General features: G+C 45.6%; 1 protein-coding gene across 1 annotated transcript in view; it reads left to right on the forward strand.

The window, feature by feature from the left end:
- STAB2 (stabilin 2) overlaps positions 1-18,925 on the forward strand; it is an 85,689-nt gene extending 66,764 nt beyond the window's left edge. The window contains exons 53-69 of the mRNA XM_074163198.1: positions 583-729; positions 1,974-2,030; positions 2,502-2,625; positions 3,622-3,771; positions 5,597-5,701; positions 6,102-6,209; positions 7,009-7,202; positions 8,218-8,359; positions 8,717-8,850; positions 9,989-10,154; positions 10,389-10,495; positions 11,085-11,204; positions 11,967-12,125; positions 14,374-14,481; positions 16,955-17,083; positions 18,112-18,231; positions 18,875-18,925. Coding sequence (XP_074019299.1) covers positions 583-729; positions 1,974-2,030; positions 2,502-2,625; positions 3,622-3,771; positions 5,597-5,701; positions 6,102-6,209; positions 7,009-7,202; positions 8,218-8,359; positions 8,717-8,850; positions 9,989-10,154; positions 10,389-10,495; positions 11,085-11,204; positions 11,967-12,125; positions 14,374-14,481; positions 16,955-17,083; positions 18,112-18,231; positions 18,875-18,925 — 2,121 coding nt within the window. The remainder of the gene's footprint in view (positions 1-582; positions 730-1,973; positions 2,031-2,501; positions 2,626-3,621; positions 3,772-5,596; positions 5,702-6,101; positions 6,210-7,008; positions 7,203-8,217; positions 8,360-8,716; positions 8,851-9,988; positions 10,155-10,388; positions 10,496-11,084; positions 11,205-11,966; positions 12,126-14,373; positions 14,482-16,954; positions 17,084-18,111; positions 18,232-18,874) is intronic.
- The last annotated feature ends 425 nt before the right edge of the window (positions 18,926-19,350 follow it).

The raw sequence follows: 19,350 nt of genomic DNA on the forward strand, positions 1-19,350 counted from the left end.
AGATTCAGCAAACTAGATGATTTCCAAGAGCCTTTGGAGCTGTCATTTTTCTCTGTTGTAAGATGCTATTTGTTCAGAAGAGCTCTCAATTACCTCAAAACCAAAATACCAGCATATTTTAACTTCTTCTACAATGAAATACACAATGGAAAACTATTTAGGTGGATCTGGCTTTGGCAGAAACCTCACGAATGCAGCACCTGTGTGCAGATTCTGGTTTGCAAGCACTTAACAAGCTAAGATTGCAGGCAGACATGCAGCCCATTAAGCCAGAACAGCAGCACATTTTCCCTTTCAAATGTATCAAATCATACCTGGCAAGCAACTGCCTCTGAAAACGTGACTAAGCCTAAATGTGCATAAGGTAAATCTGTGGACATAGGGCTGGCACACTGTCCCATCAGGAAAAGCAAAGGATCTGCCCACCTGTGATGTTACAGCATTCAGCTATGGGTCCCCAGACTGGTTTAGAGAGAGGGGAGAGTTATCCCTAACACCAGAGCAGGACCTGGATTGAGCCTGGCCCCAGGGAAGCCTGGCTTGTGACGTGTCACACCCCCTTCTCCCCACCCCATCTCTCAGGGCGCCCTTTTCCTGAACGACAGACAGTGTAAGATAGTGCAGCGGCAGCTGGAGTTCGACGGGGGCATCGCCTATGGCATCGACTGCCTGCTGATGGACCCCAGCCTGGGGGGACGCTGCGACAGCTTCCTCGCTGTAGATTTCACGGTCAGTTCCCTTTTTTAGTCCCCCACCCTGGCAAAGACACAGCCCAAGGGCCAAACCCTGCCCTCGCAGAGACCAAGGCAACACTCACAGCAGCTTTGGCACTTGGGAGATGAAGTCCCACCACTTCAGGCTGGCTTCACCTGCTGCACTGGTTAGAGCTAAGGTTAAGAAGTGCAGCACGACACGCAAAAGATACACAAGAGAAATCCCGCATCCACACTAAAGCAACACACAGGACAAGCGGTTTCCAGTTAAGACCAGCTTAGCAAAGCCCGTCCATTTTTCAGTAAGAGCAGTACCTTACAAATGCAAGCATAAATTTGAGCAAGGACGGATCTTCCTACTACGCTTTTAGGTTAATACAAATTCACACTACGAATTTGGTCACAGAGATTGTATTTACCAAGTTCCCAGTTACAAAGGAACAGCGTTGCTGTCCCAGCTGCACAGGGAATTAAGGACAAAAGACAGAGAACTGCCTAGTCTGTTAGCCAGGCTCTCGGTCTCTCGCATTCCTTGCTTTCACAGAAATATCCTTTAGCTCACATGGATGGGCACTGTTAGCATGGAGGAAGTTTCCTCCGTGAACTTTGATGTGTCCCACAAACAGGAAGTTTTGAAACCCATTTTGAAATGATTTCAAGACCAAATTCACTTCAGTTCAATTTGAATGCATGAAAAAATTACCTAGAGGTAAAAAAAAAAAAGTTAATGTAGTCAGTCTTAAAAAAGCTTGTTGGAATTTATATTTCCATTATGGAAACAACACTGGTGTATCCCATCTGCTTAAGTTACTTTCTGTTTTATGGTTTTGTTAAATGAAATTAAATAGATATAAATTACCTCAGATCTGGTCAGCGCTTCCTGAGAAGTAACCATTTACCTTTACTCCAAATTAGACATCCAGATCTGGTGCAGGCCACATCAATATATTTGTCTGAAGAATATTTGTGATCTCTTCCCTGCTTGTTTAAATCCAGAACACAGTTTCTTCTTCTAGAACTCATATTCTGGTATCAAAACTATTTTCTTGCAGCTCATGACACTAAATTAATGCAACTATTATGTTGTCACTCTCCTCTCTTCTTTCTCCAGAGCTTTTTATAATTTGTTTCAAGTGTAATAAGGCTACACTCTGCTCATATTTGCTGCTCTCATAAAACAAACTTTTTGTCTGTGTCAAATAGCCTTTTGTTGCCATTATTTTAATATACTTTTTTTTCCTTTTCCATTTTGTACAACAGTGGCATTGTGTTAGCTGTTTCAGTAATTCCAAATGCCCTCCAGGGACAAAACCAAAGGTAATACATTAAAATTTTGCATTTAAGCAGTCTAACCTGCTCTTCTCTGTACTTCTCATGAGCAAACTAGAATAAGTTGCTTTGAAAAAAAATAAAAAGAGAACCCTCAACAGTGAAACCACACTGTAAAGTGAGGCCATAAAGCCTTGGGGACAAAGCTGTCCCTCGGCAGAGGCTGATGGCAGGGGATGCTTGTCAGTCTCACACAGCATCCACTGTAGCGAGGGCTTCGCTTGACTTCGGAGCAGCCCCTCCATCCTCATTAACAGTGATTAGCAAGTCGGCAATCAAAGAGAACGAGGGGGGCCTCACACCTACACTCTTCGCAAATACCACGTTTTGATTCAGGGTACATCAGAAAACATGATTTAAAGAGGGAAAATAAAAAACCCAAACCAAACCTCCCCATAGCACTCATCTTCCTGCCTTTTTCCCCCCACCCTTCTCTGCGCTGGCACGTGCAATGCCCAGGAAGGGATCCAGCGGTGCACGTACGAGTCCTACGGGCTGCAGAGGGACGGCTGCCGCAGGAACTGCGTGATGGTCGTCCACACAGCCAAGTGCTGCAAGGGCTACTTCGGGCCAGACTGCCAAGGTAGGACCCCCCTCCTCGAGGATGTTCAGCTGCACAGCTGGCAGATCAACAAGAGCAGGGATAAGGGGGCACGAGGAGAGACCAGCCACAAGATGGGGGAACGCTGTTGCAGGACATGAAGTCCACAAAGTATTATTGTTTTTCCACTCCAGATGATCTCTTTTCACACTCCATGCTAGTAGCAAACTAAGGGAATGCTATAGCCAGTAAAGCCTGCTCTGCTGTCACCAAAACTAGTGAGTCTTAGTTGGTCACCAGCTGAAAGTCCTTTCAACACAAAGACGGACATCAGGTTCACGGCAGTGGTACCAGGACACACCAGAGACACAGCGTACAATTCCCCAACCACCAGTAAGCACACACAGTGCTGGTGTAAGCTCAGAAATTGTAGCTTTAACCAGGTGTGAGACACTTTGGGAGGCTTTATCTCCAGCTGTTTGTTAGCAGACACTAAAGAAGTGTCCTTCACCTGACAGCCCCACGGGGGAACAGCACTGAGGCTCTCACCGCAGTATGTAGGGTCGGGATCCGGGTTAGGATCTCGTGCTGGCAAACAGGTCCAGGCACAGGTAGCCCTGCCAGCTCACTCTGTCTGGATTTCACAGCCAGACACATGGGGGTCCCAAGCAATTTTGGCCAGCCCAGCCTGAGCTGCCCATTGGGCTCACCACAGCAGGCACATGGAGGTGACCAAACAAGGCTGGATTTGGGCATGGGCTGGGCAGTGCCATTCACTGATGGGTCTGAATGAGCAAGCAGACAGGTAAGAGCAGGGCTGGAAGGGTCTGCAACACCTTTCTGACAAGAGTTGTAGAAGTGTGTCAAGGACCTTGGAGCACAAGACTTGCAGTCATACAGTTGCTTTTACACACCCCAACAGAGATGCTTTTACAGGCTTTTCCCTGTGCAAGGATTTTTACAGAACAATAACAGTGACAATGAATAAACATGTGCTTGAGCTAAACAGACACTTTTTTCTTTTTTTAAACCTTACAGCTTGCCCAGGGGGCTCAAAGACCCCATGCAATAACCACGGCTCCTGTGATGATGGATACACAGGGACAGGAGAGTGCCATTGTAACAGCGGCTTCAACGGGACTTCGTGCGAGCTGTGCTTGCCAGGCAGATACGGGTCCAACTGCAGGCGTACGTTTAAGTTTCCTTTCCATGCTTTTGCCCATGTCACACCTGAACTATTTTGTCAGTGGTGGGTTAAGCAAATCAAGAAATGCTCCCCCCTTTCGACACCAAAATTTTTCCCCAAGGGCCTCCTCACTTGGAGGGGTGGCACAAGGTCTCAGAAGGAAGAAGGCGGCAGGGGTGGCAGAGGCTTACTTAGCTTTGTCTGCAAAGCTCCTCCTGTTCTTATATGGTACATAAGCAACACGTAATGGAGACAGAGCCTCCATCAACAAGTTTTCAACTACAGCACAGCCTTCTCCCCACCCATATAAAGAGCAAGACAGCATTTTAGCAGTGTGGTTCCTCAAGGATTGCAGGAGACCGAGGCCACTCACTACTTTTGCAGAAGAGAAAAAAAAGGACACCAAGGTAAAGGCAGTTTGTGAAGACAGACAGCAGCCAAAAAACTGCTCACATAATCCATTTTTCTGTGGTTTTAAACATAAAGTAGGTGGAACCAGGATCAGTATCACCCTTTAAACTTAAACATTTTCCCAACATAAAGCCTTCAGGTGGGAAGCTACATTAACCCTTCCATCCTAACCACATGTACCTGTAATGCTCATGATGCACATACAGTGGGGTTTATAAGATAGATATCCTTGGGGGGTGGAAGCAAAACACTAGGCTTGGATACCAATGCTCAAGAGTAGGTTCACCTGCAACTAATCAGTTTTACAGCACAACATATCACACAATGTGTGAGCTGGTAGACTAACACAGATTGTGGTATCTAAAAGAAAAAGTGGTTTATAGACCCTTCCTTTTAATGTATATTTATGTCAGCCAAAAATTAGATAACCAGAGGGTGAAACTGCTTTTCAGCAGGACCAGGTCTTCACAGAATCAGTTTCCCCAAACCCATATAATTTTCCTCTTTCAACATCAATATTTCAAGAAGAGAGATAAGGCAAGAAAGGATGCTACTTCATTATATTATAGAACAGAGAGCCACCAATAATTCCTTAAGAAGGACTCAGGGCCCAAAGATTGGGACTGCAGGGCCCAGAGAGTGGGGAAAAAACCACCACCTATGGATTAAATCGGTCCCTCATGCTTCAGTTTGCAGGGCACAGGGGGTAACACCCCACATATAAAAGGAACAAAAGGAATTCAGAAACTTTTAGTATATCTAAAACCTTAAAAAAAAAAAAAGAAAATTACAGCTAGTTTTTCCATGTTTTACAGCAGAGGTCACTAACCTCGTATTTGATTTCCTTGCTCAAGCAGCAATCAAACACTTTCTCTCTGCACACCTTCCTTCTCTCTGGCTAAAAAGCTTCCCCACAACCAGCAGCTGCTGCATGTTAGGACAGAATCAGGCTTGGTCTTCAGCTCAGCCATTAACTCCTTCCCCACCACAGTTCTCTGTGAAGTTTGCTATGCTACCACAGTGCAGATCAATACTCATTTTCATTTTCAGAGGCACATTGACTGAATGCCAGTTATAAAATCATAGAATCACAGGATAATTCAGGTTGGAAGAGACCTCAGAAGGTCACTAGTCCAACCCTCTACTCAAAGCACGGTCAGGTCCAAGCTCAAACCAGGTTCTTCAGGGTCTATCCTATGGCGCTTGCAAACCTCCAAGGATGGAAACTGCCCAACCACTCTGGACAGTGTGGCCCACTGCTTGACTGGCCTTGTGGTGAAAAACCATGAGGTTAAATTTATCTAATAATTGCTGAATAACTGTATCTAAACAATCTAGGTGGTGTTACTCTAGGGAAAGGTTTTCCCCTTTCCCAAAGGCAGCTCTGTAAGTGATCTCTCTGCATTCCTTTTGCAGCCTGTGAATGCAAGACCAACGGGCAGTGTGATGAAGGATATTCAGGAACGGGACGATGTTTCTGTGAAACAGGATGGACTGGCCGGCTGTGTGAAACCAAGCTAGGTCTCTGCCTCCTCTCACCAGGCTCCATGGCACGAAGCCATGGGTTGATGGCACTTGAAATTCAGAGAGTGTTTGTGTAGAAAAGAAAGAGAAAGGGTTAATAACATTAGAAGCCCTCACTGGAGGCAAAGGGACTCTGCTATGGACTCTGAACTTGTCCCTTCACCTCCCTGTCTCCTCCTTTGTGAAATGGGAATATAATTGTTTACCTCACCTGTGGAAGGGCTTTGGGCTACATGAGGGAAGACACCACCCCAGAGCTAAGCAGTAAAAAAAATAAAAAAACGCTTACAAGTTTTCCAGTTAGCAAGACTGGTGCAAGGGCTTTTCTTTCTGCATGAAACAAGGGTATTGCAATATAGATAGCGTCTTCATCCCGGCTGTTCTGCCTTCCCCACAGTGCTGCAGCCAGTGTGTTCCCCAAGCTGCTCCGCCAACGCTGTCTGCATGGAGAACAACACATGTCAGTGCAAGCCGCTGTACAACGGGGATGGGATCACTTGCACAGGTGAGCTCCCTCTTGCACAGACTGCTTCAAGAAAGGAGGTTGTCCCCTCTTGCACGTGTGCATGCATGCAATTACCATCAGGTGTGAAATGTTGGCTATCAAATCTATTTACTCCCACAGTGCAGCAAGTGAAACAAATTTAGGATATACACAGATCAGGTTTTTTCTGAAGCAAGTGGCTGGTTTCACCAGGCTTTACCCAGCAAGAATATGAGCAAGAATCACAGAATCACATGGTAGTGGTTGGAAGGGATCTTTGGGGATCATCTAGTTCAACCCCTCTGCCAAAGCAGGTTCACCTAGAGCAGGTTGGACAGGAACACATGCAGAAGTGCAATTCAGTCAGGTTTTGGAAACAGCAGGGTTTTCAGCAGTGTTTCCAGCAGTGCTTCACTTACAGGATTTTCTTTGATTACCTTAGGCAAGGCAGTTCCCCAGTAACATCACTGCAGAAACAGTCATTCTTTTTGAGCCAAGTGTCTCATGTCCTCCAAAGTCACCCTGGCCAATGCAGAGTCACCAAAATAGCAGCTCTCTTGGGCCACCAAAAGGCGAAGCAGAATCTCTGGGGGGGGTGGTGCCATGTCTCTTAAGTCAAGGACATGCTGACAAGGGCTTCAGACCCCTAAAGGGTAGCCTTCACAAAAGTTCAGGGGTGCCTCAGGAAACTCAAACAGTGTTTTTTTCCCCAAACAAGTGTTTTTAGTGTGCCTTTAAAATCTGGAGGTGGTTTGTCTTTGTGAAGAACATCTCCTTTCAAAGCAGAATTTACTCACTTCTTTTCTTCTCCCCCGTGCAGCTGCAGACCTTTGCAAACAAAACAACGGCGGGTGCCACAAGGCGGCCGAATGCACACAGCTCGGGGTGAAAGTCTTCTGCAGCTGCCAGAATGGATACAAAGGCGATGGCTTTACATGTCTTCCAATAAATACCTGTGCCGATGGCTTCAATGGAGGCTGTCATGAGCATGCCATTTGCACTGTCATAGGACCTGTAAGTTGAATTATTTCAGTCACCAGCAGGGAAGTCTGAGGCATTTCTTCCTGGTGCCAGCAGAAGTCTTTTCTCTGGCCAGATGACACTTTGTACCTCTCAAAGTCCCTGTTTTCCAAAACAACCTTTACATAGCTCCAGCCTACTTTCCACATCAGTTTGGTCTCCTCTCAGCTGAGGAGTGAGAAAGAGTTTGACATCTTTCCACTGATCGCAGCAGATGGGATATTTTGCATGTGTAATTTTTTTGTCCCCTTCTTAGCTCTCCGTAACTGGCTATCTCTATTGCAATAGGAGTTTGTTGGCTTGAAACTGAATATATTTTGATAGCTAAACCTAGGGACAGTTGGGAGAACAGTGTCCCTTGTTGTCTGGGGGGACTCAGCTTAGAAAGGTCTGCAGCCAGATAATACAAATTCCTTGGCCCAAATGGTGGAAGTTGTTGAGGAAAACATGTGCAGTGACTTGATCCAGCATTTGTCCTGATGCTTTTGGGATCACCTGTCTGTTCCATTTTGGTGGCTTCCCTGATGTGTCTTCCAGGAGCTATCTAGAAAAGCTTCCAGCTGCCAACCATTGCAATCCCTGGACGTCACCAGCTCCTGCTTAGTTTATAGTGCTCAATTTATTACCATCAGTGGGCTGCTAAATTCCTTTCATGCTCCCATGCCCAGCCACTTAAATACTGTTTTGATAGGTTTGCCATCCATTTTTGTTAATTACATGTCACATAATTCTCCAATGCATGTTATTAGGTTTGTGGATGGAATTACGCTCTGGTATTAATTCAGCAAAGCACCCAAGTGTATGTGTAAATGTTTTGCTTAGAAGAATAAATGTCAGTGTCAGAGTCTGTGGTCTATTGAATCACAGTTGTTAGTAGCAACTTTCCTGTTTGTCCGTTCCTGGCTATATCAAGTGAAATTTTTCCAACAGTTCAGAAAGTTCCTTGAAATACCACTTTTACGTCAGCTAGGTACTTGGCCTGGCCTTTTTTTATTCTCTCCCTGACCAGGGCAAACGCAAATGCGAATGTAAAAATAACTACATTGGTGATGGGCTGAACTGCTCGGTGATGCAGCTTCCTCTCGACCGCTGCTTGCAAGACAACGGGCAGTGCCACCCTGATGCTGACTGTGCCGATCTCCACTTCCAGGGTAAGGATGGCACATCATGCGTGCCATGGGATAAGGACATCCTCATCCTTGTGCCACTGCACTGAAGCCAGAGGCCAGGATCCTTGTGTCTGTAAGCTCACTCAGTCTTCTACCTGTATCCCCTTGAAACAATGAGATTTAAGTGTGTTTAAAGTTAGAACATGTGCATAAACACTTTAAAATACCAGATTTATGAAGCAACAGATGAAAACATTCCAGGTAGGAATATTACCTCTAAAGGATCATCTGTCCTAACTACATTTCACAAAATTCTTGGGTAGTTGTATGGCACAGTTAACTCTGCATCCAGAAATGGAAACCCTCTCAGGAAGGGCTGGTTCTTCTCTCTCTTTGCAGATACCACTGTTGGGGTTTTCCACTTACGGTCCCCACAAGGGCAGTACAAATTGACTTATGAGAAGGCAAAGGAGGCCTGTGCCAATGAGTCAGCCACCGTCGCTACGTATAACCAGCTGCTGTACGCTCAGAAGGTGAAGTAGCCTCACTGCTGGAGGAGATCCCTGGAGTGGACCTAGCCACAGTGTAAATGGGGAGGGAGGAGCAAGGGGGCTGCTCTGTGCTAATAACCTTCATTTTCGCTCCTTTCCTTCCCCCTGGCCCCAGGGTATGTTTGGGAGGAGCAGTTTTCACAGTGTTTATTGGTTTCACGCATGCTCATACAGCACTGAAAACAATTGCCAAGTTCTTGTTTCCAGTGATACTGGGGGGAGATGGTAAACTCAGACTTATAAAGTGTTTTCATGGAGGTTTTAAATATTAGCACTTCTTTAAGAAATATACACTGCAGAATTATGCTTAGATTAATTTTTAAGGTAAGGCTCCAGGAATCTTTTCCCCAGAAATGCTGTTAACTAAGCAGAGCCATTTCCATATTCTTTTCCTTCAGTGTGTTACAGAGAAGGCATAGTCGCTGTCAGTGGGATGAGCATCACACTTCAGATTACCAAAACTTGTTTTAGAAGAGTGGGTCAGACTGACTGTGCCTTTTTTGTTCCTTCCCATCTGTGGAAGGAATAAAGATGCTCACAGTTTAGAGATATCATTAACAAAATGTGAGGCTGGACCATGGCCAGCATGTAAACCTCCTTCTGCTGCCCAAGAAGATTGAGGTTGCAGCCAAAGCTGCATGTTCTCTGTGCCCCATAGTCTAAATATTTCCCTCAAAGCAGCAAAGTCAGCAGTGGGGGTGGCTCCAGTGTTCCTGGCTGTGATGAGGCTCGTTTGTCAGCCCTTCCCACAGTGACATAAGGTGGGCCAGCACACGATGTGATTGCGCATCCCACTTTGGCTTTCACACCCACCTCTGCTCCTGCACAGCTTTGTGCTTGGGAAAGCTTTTCCTGGGAAAGGTTCCCTTTGCCCATACAGAGAGTCACTGGCTTTTGGAGGGCCCCATCTCCACAGCCCCTTGACCCAGAGCTCAGCACAGGGCAGGCTGCCAGGACAGACAGATGGACAGAGCCTCCTCAGACCTTCAGAAAGACTGCTGGGGGGTCGGGTGCTGCCTGAGAGCCCTGGGGGAAACCATCCATTTGGTCTGCAGCACCCCAGCCACACCACCCAGCTCTTCACCCTGTGTTTTTTCCTTTATGCCTGTGCTGGCTGCAGGCGAGGTACCACCTGTGCTCTGCCGGCTGGCTAGACAGCGAAAGAGTGGGCTACCCTACCGCCTTTTCCTCTCCAAACTGCGGCTCTGGGTACGTCGGCATTGTGGACTATGGGAGAAGAGGCAACTTGAGTGAAACCTGGGATGTCTTCTGCTACAGGGAGAAAGGTAAATGGGTCCTTTGCTGCATCCCTCTGTGCAAAGTGGGGCAGCAGCCCAGATTTCGTTTCCTTTGGTCGGCCACAGGCTGCTAGATAACACTGCAAGAGACTCTGCCTCCTTTTAACTTTAAAAAAAGATAATAATCTGTAGCCTGCAAGTTGTTTTTCAGGCAGAGAGCAGCCTAAAGCCTTCTAGCAAAGAGCGTTTGCCCATGTGGCTATCTGTGTTTGTACATTCCAGAGGTGAACTGCACCTGCAAGCCGGGCTACGTGGGGGACGGCTTCTCCTGCAGTGGGAACTTGCTCCAAGTGCTGACGTCCTTCCCAACGCTGACAAACTTCTTGTCGGTAGGGTCCACAGCTGGCACACCATTCAGAGATACTGGGTTGTATCTCAGCGTTTGCTTTACTAGCAGCCCACCAGCAAAGCAAGGTGGAGCAGTCGAAATCTTAGATGCTTTTTTTTTTAATTACTTGCTCCAAAGAGGTTTGGGGGGGGTGTTGTAACTCATTTGGAAATAGCTGCAGCTACTGCAGCTTTAGCTTAAAGAGGATTCTTGTGCACAACTGCTCTTGGCTTTCTAAGCATCACAAAGTGTGCGGTGCTTTTTTGTAATTTTACTGAACTGGTGCTGGGGAAAAAAGCAAAGCATTGAAAGAGCCCCTTTCTTGCCACTGCTCAGAAAAGCATTATATGTGTAAGAAGCCTCACAGACAACAAGGGCTTTACGTGCACAAGTCAGTTTAAAATGTGCTTGCCAAATCAGCAGGTAAAACTGGGTTCTGAATACAAACTTCTTCCATAATATCTCTCCGGATTTGATTCGTGGCTATTAGTAGGAAGCTTCTTTGTTATTTATACAGTCTCATCTTTTCAGCTCCCCACACAGGAGTGCAGAATTGCTCTTTAGTAAAGCTGGATTTTGTTTCTGCCTAGGACATCATGGCTTACTCCAACAGCTCTAGGAAGGGGAAAGAGTTCCTGCAGTACCTCACGGACCTGTCAGTGCAAGCCACTCTCTTTGCTCCAAATGATAGTGGGCTAAGGGAAAATGAGGTCAGGGTTTTTTTCTTTTTTCCTTCCTCATTTTAATAACATCTTTTAAACTGCCATGATGGGTTTCTGTATCCCAGTGAAATAATCTTAGTATGACATGACTTCTGTGTAACCCCACACAGTTTAAACTGTGCTTCTGAAAGAGGTGAGTTCATCGTTTATGTTTCTTTTCTGTAGTTCGGAGTGTAAGGTTATCGAGTGTTCAAGTCACTACAGAGACTCGAACATCAGGGATTTTAGTTACCCAGTTGTAAAGGAGTCTGCCTGAGATGAACCCTCCTCTGGCTTATTAACATCAAGCACAATTATTTGAAGAAAGCAGTCCACAGTTCTGGTATTTCCCACAAATACATTAAAGGCATCTGTTCCTAGCTTCATTTCTTTGCCTAGCCCTTTTATCCTTCCTTCCTTCAATCAAACATTGTCTCAAACAATTCACGTGGGTTTATGCCCTGGCTTGCATCTTCAAGCTGCTTGGAATATCTCTGAGGCTCATCACTTCAGGTCAGCATATAAAAGAGTAAAATCCTTGGTCCTGGCCAGAATCAAGATACTGCCCACTGCAGGCAGCCATCGGAGGCCAGCAGGGACAGAAGATCCCGCTGTTTGCATCCAGATTTTCCAGTATCCTCAACCCCATATTGCACTTGCTGCAGCATTAAGTGCAAAGAGGAAAAAAGGTCACAGGCATTTAGCCTACTGGTAAATCCAGAGGATTAAAGACATCGGGTAACATTCCTTGTATTCTGCTCTCATTTACAGACACTTTCTGGGCGAGACATTGAGTATCACTTATCTAATGCCAGTGTAATGTTTTATGAAGACTTGACCAACGGAACCACTCTCGTAACTCGCCTAGGGGAAAAGCTCCTCATTACAAACACCGGGGGCCAGGAATATCAACCCCCTACCCCTGAACAGGTACCTTTTTAATAAATCTCCCATCTTCGTGCTTTTTCCCACCTTACGCTTTACCCCATGATCAGGTGACACAATCCGGTAAGGTTATAGGGGGCAGCAATGAGAAGCTGGCTTCAGAAGACTCTTTCCTGCCCAGAGACTGCAGGATAGCAGCTGGCAAACTGCAAATTTACAGGTGTGCAAATGGCCAAGCTCTGACCCCCAAAACTCGAAGGAAGCTGTTCAGGTGGCCTGCAGGAACCTGGATTCTAGGATGAGATACGGGCTTGATTCAACCCTTCTCCCAGCCTGGCAGGAGGATGGGAGATGGCAGTGCAATAGGAGGAGGGATGAGAGCAGCAGCATATCATTAAAGAAAGGTGTTGGCACTTGTAAAGTTAACTTTAACGGTAACTTTCTGGGAGGGAGGAGACCCCAGCATAGCATTGCTCAGAGCAAAAGCAGACAAAACATAAGTTTGCATGGTTTTATTGCTATTTCAGTGGGGTTTTGTTAAATGCAAAAATGTATATCCTTTTTGCAAATGGAAAGTATCCTCTGACATTTTAGGGAAACACATCCTTTGAAAACACACACAACTTCTCACTTTTTATTAAGAAAATACTCACCACCCAAGCATTTTGAATTACCTCTGTGACAGCAGCCCTTTGAGATCCAGATTGGGACTCTGCTGTGGCTGATGCAGTAGAGCTGAATATGAAAAGAAGAAACCCTGTGCCTGTGGGCCTGCAGTTAAAACGTGCTCTAGAGTATGGTGCTGGACCCAAGGAAATTTGCACGCCCAACATACTAACTGCGGGGGGGTGGGTGGATTTTCACAAGAAGAAAATAGGTGCTGCAGGAAGAGGTGCACAAATGACTCATCTGTTGCCTTTGTTTCCTTCCTCCTTCACCTTTCAGGAGAAACTCCTTTAACATGAGAATTGCCATGTACTTGATTTATGTGTTTAAAACCACCCTATACTGCAAATCCAGTAGTCACATTAATAAAGTATACCCTCATGAGAGATCGGGTGCACCAGAACAAGGCTTACCTGTATCACTCATTGAAATGCCAGGAGCTCTTTTGGATCTCTTTGATCTGATATTTGAGTTAGAAGAGGTTCATCTTTAAAAAAAATCCTCCTTTCTTCAAAAGCTGCCAAGGGGAAGCTCTGAGCTCATTAACACAAATCTCGCTCCTGCCCCTAAAAGCTGTTTGAAATTTGTAGCTTTTCTTCCTCCCTGGAGGACCTCAGCAAGCTCCCCACTTCTCCTGGCTGCAGTAATGCTCAGCAGGGTTCCTGGGTGGGAAGGAGAGGTGGTAGCCACTTTCCAAGCACGCTCCATATGGCCAAGCACCCATCTGCCCCTGTGCACCAGGTTAGAGCCCATGAGCTTTCCCCAGAACCCTGGCATGCCAGTGCAGGGGTGAAGGAGAGGGAGGAGAACTCAAGGTGACTCCCACACCGCTCTGCGGTGCCACCACGGCTGAGTCCCTTCCTCCCTGGGCACAAAAAGTTACCGTGTGCTCCAGCAGCTGCATACCACCTTGTGCCAGGCCAAGAGCGGGTGGCAGCTCCTGGTTCTGCTCACCAAGGAGAAACCATTTTGCTAGGATGTGATTTAAAGCAGAGTTTGCAATAGCACAGAATCCCATGAACCAATCCTCCCAAAAAGCTGGAGAGCCTCAGGACCTTCTTGAAGCAGTCAAGAACACCCATTTTCAGCAGAGTCTAGAGAACTGGTGGGGTGGCAATGACTGATCCCATCCCTCTCCCTTCTCACATTCTGATGAGCTGCCACATGGGAACACCTTCCAGCCCACTGATGCTAGACCATAAAACAAACTGTGGGCAGCAGGTCCCTGTCAGTGCTGACCCAGCTCTATCAAGCCACCAAACTCAGTGTAAGTGGCATCCTCTTCACAGAAAGCAGCTGTAATGGAGGCAGGCTGTGTGCTACCTGGCAGTCAGCAATAACAGCACAAACATCACAAAAACCTTGATTTATTTTTTTTTTTTTAAAGAAGAGGACCAAGAAATGCCTGAAGGCAATATACAGGTAATGATGATGGCTACTTCATGCACACGAGAGCTGTGACCAGTCCAGGCCCATCCCAGGCTGATGCCCAGGGGGACAGCGGTGTAAGCCCCCATGTGATTTTTCCTCTGTGTGTCAGTTACTGAAGTAGGGAAATAGTCTCAAAGTTTCAGTCCCAAAAGAAGGAGGGTCAAAGCTCAACTCTCATTGCTCTTTCTCCTGGCAGAGCGAGATCAGATACGTGGAGGGAAGTGCTATTGTTGAGTGGGATATAATAGCTTCCAACGGGATAATCCACATCATATCAGAGCCCTTAAAGGCTCCACCAGCACCTGTAAGTACATAGTGATTTTTATTTTTTTTTGGGTGGTGGAAGGTAACTTTGGCTTATATCATCCCAAACTCATTGCTGACATTCATATATTCCCAGTTTCCCTCCCCTCTACGCAGTTTCGGTTTAAAAGGTCACTTTGAAAGAAAATTAGAAGTTGAGAAGAAGGTGCCGGTGAAGCTTGTTCAAAATGTTTCTGCCTGAACAAGTTCTTCCCACATCTATTTTATATAAATATAATGAAAGCTCCATTTTATAAAGATTTTATAAAGCTCCATTTCAGTTCTTCCAAAAAGATCTTTCAAGCTCCTAAGGAAATTGTTTTTACTCTTGGCTTTGCATTCATTCCTATCCAAACCAACAAGGTGTTTTGAAAATAGATTTTTTTTGCCTGTATGAATCCCTGCAACGGTCCCACTTCTCCCGTTAGAAAGACCAAACCAAACTGTGCATGGCAGAACAGCACAGTACAGAAAGGGGTGCTGTCCTTTCCGTGGAGAGAAGATGAGTTAGCAGCTGCACTGCTTCAAATTGGAATTAAAATGGTACAGGGCCCAGCAGCAGGGAGGCAGGAACATTGTTCTATTTATTTCCCACCGGCAAACGTTACTGTTTTGTATGAAAGGGAGGAGAAACATTTTGTCCACCTGCAGTGCATCTGGGATGTTTCACAAAAGTGATCCCTGCTGCTTTGGGAGAGGTGTGCAGCGAGCACCTCTTTTTCCAGTACAAAATGTTTTCCTTAGCAAAGTTACGCATTCAGGTGGGCTGTGTTAGTGCCCCCCAGCTCTATTCCACACAGGGTACTCTGTGACAGCCCAACACAGGCTCAAGGTGACCTTGCAAGAGGACCCACCACTTATTTAACCTGAAGAACTTCCCTTCCATCACGGTAGCTCATTCTGATCCTTCTCTCCGTGCACTGGAGGGGCCTCACTCATGTTTACAGCCCATCCATCCCAGCTCTGATTTTGGAAGTGACTAACCAGCTGCCTCCTTGGTCCACAAGATTAATCCTCTTGATACCCCTTATTTCTCACCTTCATTTTGTTCTGAGCAACCCTTCCTCCTTCACAAACCAGCCTTCCTGTTCCTAGAAGCTCAGTAATACGCCTGCACAATCTCAGTTCACAAAAATCCCTTGCAGCCTACAATCCTCAGAAGTAGGAAATGACACACTTGGGTAAAAGCGCAAATTACTACCTGAAAATGATTCAAAATAATAGGCAGTTTCTGTCAGTCTACAGCAGCATGATACTAGAATCTTTATACTACTTTTCACATGCTAGAGGGCAACTACATGTTTTCTAATATTTAGCTGTCCAGCTGCACCATGTAAATTACTTTGTTTCCTAAAAAATAAATGAAGAGAGCATGTCTACCAAGACAACAGTGTGATTATTTTTGCCAGAGCAAGTTTAATAATTAGTTTTCTAGGCAGGAGGCCACAGAACTAAGGCGTCACATGGAAAAGAAAGAGTAACAGCATACGAAACTTCTACCCATTTCCAGACCCCTCCTCACCTCCTGGATTTCCAGCAAAGAGCACAGTACTTTGGGAACACTGCAGCCTGAGTGGCTAAATGCACTGGGAACCCTCAAACTTATCGTTACCGCAAAACTGCCAGTCGCCTTCATGGTCACCAGTCTATCAGGCCACAGAGCTGCAGAAGGCAAACCAAAGTCAGTCTGGAGGCATTTCTCCCCTTTAGATTAAATCCAGATCACGTGTGAATTTCTTTCAGTCCTTCACCTACGTATTTATTAAAATATTTATAAAATGTTATATACAGCTACTTGGACTGGCACTTTACCCACTTGATTGAAGAATGATTTCACATTTTGTGGCAAAATGACCTGCAGAAGTTGGGCCACTGGCAGAGCGCAGCCCTGCGCACCCTCCAACACAGGCTGGCAGTCCCTCCAACCACCGCTAAGACGGACCTCATCTCAGAGGAGGTTTGGTTTGAGCCCTGCTAAGCAGGGCTGGGAGGATGGTATGGCTGCCAATAGCTGGCAATAACCAACACCTCCCCAGTGCACAAAAGTGTGGGGAATAAGTTTGAACCCATGCAGAACCCTCTAAGGTTTGTAGCACATGTTTCCGAAGCTGCTTAAGGGAATTTGGCACCCATTTCTCCTCCTCAGGCCAGCGTGGTTTCAGCCCCACCACAGCCTCTATAGCTACTCTGGAAAACCTGACTAGAAAAGATGACTTCAGCATGCTCCGTAATTTCAAAAATGTAAACAAGATGAAGCTGTACTAGACTCAATGTCCACAACCCCCAAAAAATCTAGCTTGTAATTACTATTAAAAGGCCATATTTAACTGTCTCTAGGGAACACATACCAGGAAAATCCATCACAAAAGCAGTTCAGGACTAGGGCATATCTCAAAGGGACACTGTGTGTGCTTGGGTGCTGGGAGGTGACCCGTGCCCACCCATAGCTCACTCACCCTCTCTCTTGCTTCCAGGCTCCTCTCCACGCCGGTACCGGGACAGGAATATTCTTCGGCATCTGCCTGGTTACTGGAATTGTGGCTTTTATTGGATATTTTTACCTCAGGTTCAGGAAGAGAAACACGGGCTTCCAACACTTCAAGGTAGGCAGCAGACAGGAAAGTGAGGTGGGGGGCAGCACTTCCCCAGACCCACCACACCTCCCACACTCACAGCCTCCAGTTTCTCCTTGCATTTTATTACGCTAGAAACATTCCCCACTGCTTCCCACTTGAACCATTCAGACTAAGACATGGAGAAAGCAGGGAATGCTGACACATTTGTCTTGGGCACGAGCTTACATTTGCCCATTTAACTCAAGCTCATTTAACTGCACAGCACCAGTGCAGAAGTCTTTGCCTCACCAGAAAGCTCACCCCTTAGGGAAGCAGGTAATTAAAACCACCAAAAGGGCATCTGTTCTCTTCTCCCTCCTCCGTGGCATTGGTAATCATTTTGCTGCTCTGGAGGTTGAAATGTTTGAGAGGAAAAAGGCCAGATTCAAAAGACAAGCAAATTGAAATTGATTGTCAGGATTGAAAAGTGCAAATTTTTATACTGATGCACTCTCACGCTAGCTTTTTCTTAACTAACGTAGTATCATGATGATGCAAAACCAGCCAGCAACAGCCAAGCTATTCAGAAACGAGAGATGACCCCAAAAAAATGTTAGAAAATACACAAGAATCAATCCAAAAGAAAGTCTACCTAGAAGTAACCAGAAATCCCTTCCTATTCCAGCTCCTGCATGTAATGTGAATCATCTTTCAGAAACAAAAAAGAGGAGCCATGAGCCAGGGGAAACACTTGTATTTTTATATAGTTGCAATGAGAGCACTCGGGACCAACCGGGTACCTTTTACCCCAGGCAGAATGTCAGGGCAACACTTCCTCTCCTGATCTTTGCTGAGGCTCAATAATAATAAGGGAGAGGAACAAAGGTACCAGCGTTAAGTGACCTGAGATAATACAACCACCCAGAACACAGTTCATGCCCAGAGACATTGATTTAGACGACAAGGCCAGTTGATTCACAACCCTGAACTAGGCAGCAGTGAAGCTTAAGCACCCCGCTTTAATGCACTGTTAGGAGGAGGATGGATTTTAAGCAGGTTTGTGTGATTTTGTGCAGTCGAAAGATGACAGTGATGTAACATCGCTGGACAAGTCACAGCCTTCAAATATCGCCAACCCCTCATACGAAAGTTCTTCTGCGCTGACTCCACCAGAACCTACTTATGATCTTTTCTCAGTAAGTGTTCATTTTCATTTGAGATTGAGTCACAACTAAAATAATAGTAAGAGGGAATGACTTTGTGACAGGAAAATGTCTAGTTGGATAAAAAGAAAAATTAATTCAGGAAAATACCATTCAAGTTCCTGGCTTTCCTGTCTCACCACTGCTAGAAATTGAGTAGTCTCACTTGTAGCAAAATCAAGGCTGCGGTCTACAGCTGTAGCTCAAGCCTGCCTTCAAAGGGAGCTGAATTAAATTGAACTTTGAATGCTACTGGATGCCAGTGGCACTTCTATACAAACTTACAAAGCCTTCTGATTTTGTCTTCCCTTCTCCTTGCTCTAAACTTAGCAGAGTGCCACGCCAGCACTCCAAACAATCTGAAAAGGAGTGGGAAGGGGGCTGGGAATCAAGGGAAGGAAAGATTGAGTAAAGCCAGAGTATCTGAATAGCTTCAATGGTCTAATTTAGCCAGACCCTCATGTAGATGCAAAGCCTAAAATCAAAATAAATCTTTTTGCATCCAGTAAAAAGACTTGTTTGGTGCAAAAATTTCAGGTGCAAGCTCTGCCATCTGCATAGACGAATTTGCGAAAAAGAAACTTTCATTTCTTAACGCAATGTTTGAGTCTGATTTTCTTTTTCTCCTATTTTATAGGACTCGGATGACCAGCAGCTTGTGATAAGTGGTCCTCACGATCAGAATTAAAGACTGAACTTGGCATTCGTCAATTATAAAACACATTTCTATTTACGCTTACTGTGAAAAAACAGCACCTACATCTTTCAGGGAATAAAATCTCATTACAAATTAAAAAACAGAAGAGCACAGCTTTGTTTAAGATGAGGTCTATGGGGTTCGTGGAGTTACCAACCTCAGAAGTGTTGGCTGTATCTGAGCAATGCCAACTGAGTGCCAAATGCAAAACTGAGTCTCAACTAACCCACCCAGAAGCAGCCACCTCTCTGTGAGAAGCAGAAGAGTTTCACTAGCCTGCTATTTAACTGCTTTTATTCTTCTTCACAGACTCTAAAATGGCCTCAAACACACCGAGCCGCTAGCTTGGCAAATATCCTAATTTTGCTAGTACTCCAGCTCTACACTTTCATTTTGGCTGAGTTACAGCTACAACT

The sequence above is a fragment of the Numenius arquata genome, chromosome 2 (assembly GCF_964106895.1).
Source record: "Numenius arquata chromosome 2, bNumArq3.hap1.1, whole genome shotgun sequence".
In the NCBI taxonomy this organism is placed as follows: domain Eukaryota; kingdom Metazoa; phylum Chordata; class Aves; order Charadriiformes; family Scolopacidae; genus Numenius; species Numenius arquata.